This window comes from Salvia hispanica, chromosome 6, assembly GCF_023119035.1.
Source record: "Salvia hispanica cultivar TCC Black 2014 chromosome 6, UniMelb_Shisp_WGS_1.0, whole genome shotgun sequence".
Lineage (NCBI taxonomy): Eukaryota > Viridiplantae > Streptophyta > Magnoliopsida > Lamiales > Lamiaceae > Salvia > Salvia hispanica.
In genome coordinates, this window is record NC_062970.1 from 22,468,588 (window position 1) to 22,475,062 (window position 6,475).

Here is a 6,475-nt window from a genome sequence, read left to right on the forward strand (position 1 = left end):
CTCAACCAACAATTCAAATCTCAATAAACTTAGACTTTGTCTATATTTCTTCTCACTTCCCAAATTCCTTTGATTTTTTCTTTCTTTTCTTCACAACCCTTTTTTTTCTTTTTTTTGTTCTCTTTTTTTTTCCTTTTCTTTTCATAAGCATCCTTTCTAAGATCAAGCACACACTTTGAAATTTTCTATTTCACAACTTGCACTTTCTTTACATTAAGCACACTACTTTATAATTTCCTTATCTCTCCAATTCCTTTACAAAATAAGATAACAAAAGCTAACTAACCCAAGGAATTTTCCCCATTATTTTGGCTTCCAAAGAAAAGGCTTAAAGGCTCAAAATTGGCTCCAAAGGGAAAATTTTGAAATTTTGAGAGGGTCAAAAATTTTGAATAAAAGTAGGCTAAGAAAAGATGACCAATCATCCTCCTAAATCAACTTAAACACTATGTAAACTTAGGCAAGACTAGGAGCAAGTTCTAGAAACAAATACATGAATGCAGATAAATCACAAAAAATGAAATTTAGGCTCAAATCCTCACAAGGTATAAGAATGATTCAAGGCGAACAAGCAATTCACTAATTATGCACTTTTTCACCAAACCATCAAATCAAAACGTTAAGCCATACTTAAACATAGATGAAATGTAATATCATCGGCAATCGGTCTAAAGTGTGTCCATAAGCATGCGTGTTTCTAAGTTCTTCATGTTAAGTTCATGACATATTTTCACAAGAAATTCACCTTCGGGTTTTAAAAACAAAACAAAAAACAAAAACCTACTAAAACCTAAGACAAAAAAAACTAAACTCACGGTCCACCACTTCATCCTCCCAAACTTATTTACAACAAAGTGTAAAATATTTTGTAGAGTCGGTAAGGATGTGAGTGCGCTACTTAAAAAGAAAACATACCTTGAAAAATTTCACGTAGAGGCTTGACGAGGCGAAAATCCGAAAAATTTCAAAAAATCGCGCTGGAAACTGTGCCCGGGTGGCGGGCCGCCGCGGCCTGTCCGCCTATCGCCGCCGATCTCAGATTGTTCCAGCGACCAGGTGGCGGACCGCCGCTACGCATGCGGCGGTCGCCACAAAAGGGTCAGAACCTGCGAAAATTTTTCAATGCAGCAAAAAAAATAAACCAAAACCAAAAAGTAATAAAAAACTAGAAATAAATGGTTGGGTTGCCTCCCAACAACGCTTATTTTTCGTCTTTAGCTTGACGTTCTTTGAAGTTCATGACTTATCCCCTATCGTGGGAATTCCGTTGGGATGCCTTTGTACCTACAAATTCGCAATGTGAGCAAAGAATGAAGAAAATTGTAGTAGGGTACAACACACGATATTTGGCAATCCCCCAAACTTAAACCAAATCAAGGTGTAAAAGTAATCACATGCAAGACCAAGTAATCTACCTTGATTCAAAAATCATCCCCCATCATGCTCTCTATCCCCCAATAATTTGCAAGAATTTTCAACAAAAGACCAAGAGCATGCAAGACAATATAAGCTCAAGCGTATACACAAGTCATGCAAGAAAAAATAGCCTCACAATGCTATGAACATGAACTATGGGTATCAAAAATCAAATCAACGGGGTATTCAAATTTCATCCACAAGAAGAAGCTAATTCAAGCACACCCAACAATGATCAATTCCAATAAATCCAACTCACAAATTCACCAACAAATTATCACAAGTATATCATCCCCCATCAAACTCCATGGTAAACTACCAAAACATATACCAACAACAAAATCATCCAAAGAAAGTATTCAAGATCAAAGCTCAGAAAATACAAGAATGAGATACCTTGCGTTGGTTGACAATTGAGCACAAGAACATGGTAGGATCCGAAGAATTTAATTGAGTGATGTGAATTTGGAGTGTGGGTGTGTGAATAATGTGGAGAAATAGAATTTAAAGAGAGGGATAAAGTGGATGCTAGGGTTAGAAAGAAAAAGAATGAAAGAAGGAAAGAAGAAACATACCTAATGTGAATATCTCGCGTCTAACACGCTGCGGCGGTCGCTGACTGCAGTTCAGCGGACCGCCGTGGATGGTCTGTCCTTGCTGCCCTTCTTTCGGCGGGCCGCCGAAATTAACTCGGCGACCGCCAACCCTGCTCCATTTTTTATTTTTTTATTTTTTATTTTTATAAAAACTACTAGCTTTAGTCCCATGGGGGAAAACATCAGCTCTACGGAAGAAAAACAAACTAAACTAGAAAATTAAAAAAAACTAGAAAGCAATCAACATGGAACTTTATACCTCACCCACGCTCTACGGAGCTTATCAAGTGTTGCAGCAGAAGATTTTGCAAACACAGAATTTGACAATTGACACATAAGATTGAACCCACACAAATTGTACCTCAGACATTTTGGACACCTTCTTAGCTTGAACTTGGATTTCTCGGTTTTGCCCTAACTTTTCCTCCATGCATGACTTAATTGTGAATCTTCACCAAAATCAGATTTGTCAGCAATAAAATGAATTAAAATCAAAGAGAGAGAAGGTTTGAAAGATTTCACCAATTTGTCGAGCATATGCGAACTTAATTCGAGTATGGAATCATGCTTCTTCTCCCACTTTTCCCATGTTTCCATTGAAGTTGTCAAAGCTTCCATAGCAGTGTCTAATTTGTGTTTGCTTTCAGACACCTCCTCTGCTCGTCTCTTACTTCTTTCTAAGAGCTCACTCATCAATCAAGTCTTCAAGGCTCTCATATTCCCATGTCCTTGCCCACATTAGAATTCTACCAAAACGGGAAGAAATCATGGTTGCGCTCCTTGCTTTCCTTAAGTACCTCGGAAAGTAAAACAAAAACAAAAATAAAACTAGATAATATTACACTCTAAATTAGTATAATCAACCTTTCTACAATATCAGCTTAAAGCAAAAATATTCTCCGGCAATGGCGCCAAAAACTTGATGCACTATTTATTAGCACTAAAAATACCTGCAAGTATACATGGTAGATCTAGTATAGCTAAAGGTCAGTACCGGGATATCGAACACGGGGAATATAATTGCAACTGGCTATCATGTACTAAGCGTCAAATACTATCTAGAGAAACAAAAGTGTGAGGCCTTGGGAGATGGGCTCCTGTCAGGACAATAGGTTGAAGGCCTCCTCTCTAACGGGCCGCTGTGTACCGTGATTGAACCCCCTCACAAACTGTCGGGCCAGGGTGACCGCATCACCTTTTTGCTGCTAGAGAAACAAAAGTTTTGGGTTTTAAACTAAACAAAATTAAATAAAGTAAAACAATAAGGGCAAAGAAGATAGAATTAGGCAAATAGAGGAATTTCAAGTATAATGATTTCACTGACTCTTTAGTTATTCTAATTAGTTTTTTTTTTTTAATAAACACCTTTACGGTGGAGGGTGAAGTAGGCCCCTCGTCCCATTTATATCATCAAACGAGAAGTACATAAGACCATCCCAAAAGTGGACTGTCTTACAAACCAACCAACAACTATTACAAAACTAAACTAGACAAAAAAAGAAGACAACCATCCTCGAGGTCAGACTAAGCGAAAGACTTGTCTATCAAAACCTGAAGTTGGGAAGCCCAATCTGGTCCAATCTACATAATGCCCTTACTCAAGGAGGAGCCGAGCTTGCTGAGTAAACTACCCTCACACTAGCCTGCATACCAAGGCCAGCCAAGTAATCCGCAGCCTTATTTCCTTCTCTATAAATATGAGAAACCGTCCATTCAATTCCCCTTAATTCCTGTCTAACCTTGGCAAGACTAGAGCACACCTCCTCCGAGCAAAGCTGCTTCATTCCCCGCCATTTCACCACAACTTCTGCATCCATCTCTATCCAGATCCGCTGTCCATGAAGCTTGGCCAAAGCAATGCCAGATAAAAGAGCCAAAATTTAAGCCTCAAGACCAGACCTACATTTGAAACCAGTCGCAAAAGCAACCAGAATCTCCCCTTCGTGGTTCCTCACTATTCCCCCACCACCTGCATTTTGTGTTGCTTGAATAAAAGCCCCATCCACGTTGAGTTTTACCCACAGAGGATCCGGGGGTCTCCATTCAACTCTACCAACCTTTCTCTTTCGAGCCCCACCACATGTATCTATCACTACATCCAACATTGGACAACAACCCTTCCACTGATCCTGACCAATTAACTTAGTTAACACGAGGTTCCTAAGTTGTGAATTGACCCTCTTAATGATATCCTCAACTTCAAAGTTCTTGTCACGGTGAACATTCTCATTCCTCTCTGTCCAGATGTGCCAGAGGATGAGACACGGGATTATAACGCAGAGGTGATGTTGTGATCTTATACCCATGTTCCTCTGCCACCACTTTAACCTTAGTTCAATGTTTTCTCCTTCTTCATCAAACACCGGAACCTGAGGGAACCACCTTGCTAAATGCTGCCAAACCCTTCTAGTTGCACTCCCATTAACGAAAAGGTGTAATCTCGTTTCCACACCCGGTTTCTCACAACATTTACACTTAGAAGCTAGAGAGATCCCTCTCCATTGCAGTTTCACATCCACCGGGATCCTATTGGCCAGCAAGCGCCACAGGAACATAGAAATAGATAAAGTGATACATTTATTCCAGATGAGCTCATTTATTCCAGATGAGCTCGTTTCTAATTAGTTCTACGTTCATCCGACTCAAGTTTTACTACGATCTCTCCCTATCATGCATCAATACTCATGTCACAATTATTGTATGAACATATAAGATAAACCAATCAAAGCTATCACCGATCAAAGATTGACAATAATCAAGGTAACGACCAATTAGTCGAACAAAAGTTCAAGAAAAATCAAGTGGAAACGAGTTCTAAACATTAAACATAAAAAGAACTATATAAAACTCAAATACTATCAAACCTCAAAATATATTGTTTAGTAATCCATAGACAGATGAAATAAAACAATAATTAAAGCACGAGACATAAAATAAACAAACAAAAACCAAGGATGAATCTTGAAGTCTTCATGCTCCCCTTGCCTTGCCTCAATCTCCAAGAATGATGGAAGAATTAGGTTATGGAGTATAGAAGGAGGAGCCTTGAAGGCTCCCCCTTTTGGGGGCTATGGATGGGTTCAATTCTATGAATGAGTTTATGGGGTATATATAGGCTTGAGAAGGATTTAAATTTGGTAATAAGTTTCCTCCAAGCATTAGGAAAGATGTAATTTTCGTTCCCCATAGTAGAAGGAAAAGATTTGGCTTCACAAGGTAATATCTTCTTTCCTTCTTCAAATTCCCTAGACTGCAGCTGGCAGCTTGGCGCGACTTTGGTAGAACGACCATAACTCTCTCCACAGAACTCCGATTGAAGTGATTCTTGTACCAACTTGTTTTCAAAATGAAGAGAATGGTTTGTAGAACGCCCCGATCGGACTTCAGGATCGCCGGAAAATTGAGTTTGAAGACAGCAGTAGTGCGCCGCGTTTTTGTGGCGGGCCACCGCACCTTGGCCGGCGGTCGCCGCGCGCAGTCCAGAAGCTTTTGACTCCTTGTGGCGGTCGCCACGCACTTCCTGGCGGTCGCCGGGCGTGTCTTTGCCGACGGTCGCCGGAAGTGTTGCGGCGGTCGCCGGACGCCACCTGAAGCTCTCTAGATTTCCTACTTCGCGTTTTAACTCCTTTTTTAGGCTCAAATATGCACATTTCTCACAAAACATGTCAAAATACCAAAATAGATAAAATATGCAAATAATGGATATGTAATGCAACTTTGATATTAAAAACGGACCACAAAATGGCCTTAAAATAGTGCAAAATGCGAGGGTATCAGTAGCGTCGCCCAGCTGGACTTCGATCTCTCCATCATATAGCCGTCTTGTCACCTGCATTAAGTGAGGATCAAAACAAATATGATCAGTCGCTCCAGTGTCTATAACCCAAGTATAAGATGAAGTCGAAGCCAAACATGACTCGACAACTAGAGCTTGGTGCATACATGTAGCCTTACCCTTTTTGGGGCAGTCTGGCTCCCAATGCCCTTTCTCACCACACTTGAAACACTTTCCTGTTTGCTTCTTTCTCGACCTCCTCTTTTTATTTCCCTTAGCTTCCTTAGCTACGACCTGGTTCGTCACTTTCTTCTTTCCTGTGCCAGGCCTAGGGCCAGAGGAATGATGTGATGAGCTAACCATCGCAGCCTTAGCTTGGTTCATGAGATCCTCTGCTGACTGAAGTTCAGTCAACAACTCAGCCAAGGTGTAGTTTCTTTTGTTCATCTCAAAGTTGAGCTTGAATTGCTGAAAACCTCAATAACGCCTCCCAAAACCTCAATTTGATTGAGGTGGCTCATCATCTCGAGGACATGGTCCCGCACAGACGAGCCTTCCTTCATAGTCTTGCACATGATACTCCGAAAAGCTTGAGACTTAGCCGTTCGATTCTGAGTACTAAAAAAATTTGTGAGATTTTCCATAATCTTGGTGGCAATTGCCATGGCGGCATGCTGATGTCTAAGCA

General features: G+C 40.4%; 1 protein-coding gene across 1 annotated transcript; it reads right to left on the minus strand.

Annotated features, from left to right (window-relative positions):
* Positions 1 to 3,892: 3,892 nt before the first annotated feature.
* On the minus strand, positions 3,893 to 4,567 carry LOC125194946. The gene has a single exon (XM_048093158.1). The coding sequence runs from the start codon at positions 4,565 to 4,567 to the stop codon at positions 3,893 to 3,895; it is 675 nt and encodes a 224-aa protein (XP_047949115.1).
* Between the last annotated feature and the right edge of the window lie 1,908 nt (positions 4,568 to 6,475).

Coding starts and splice junctions, on each gene's coding strand:
- LOC125194946 (XM_048093158.1), bottom strand. CDS start 4,567: ATGTTCCTGTGGCGCTTGCTGGCCAATAGGATCCCGGTGGATGTGAAA.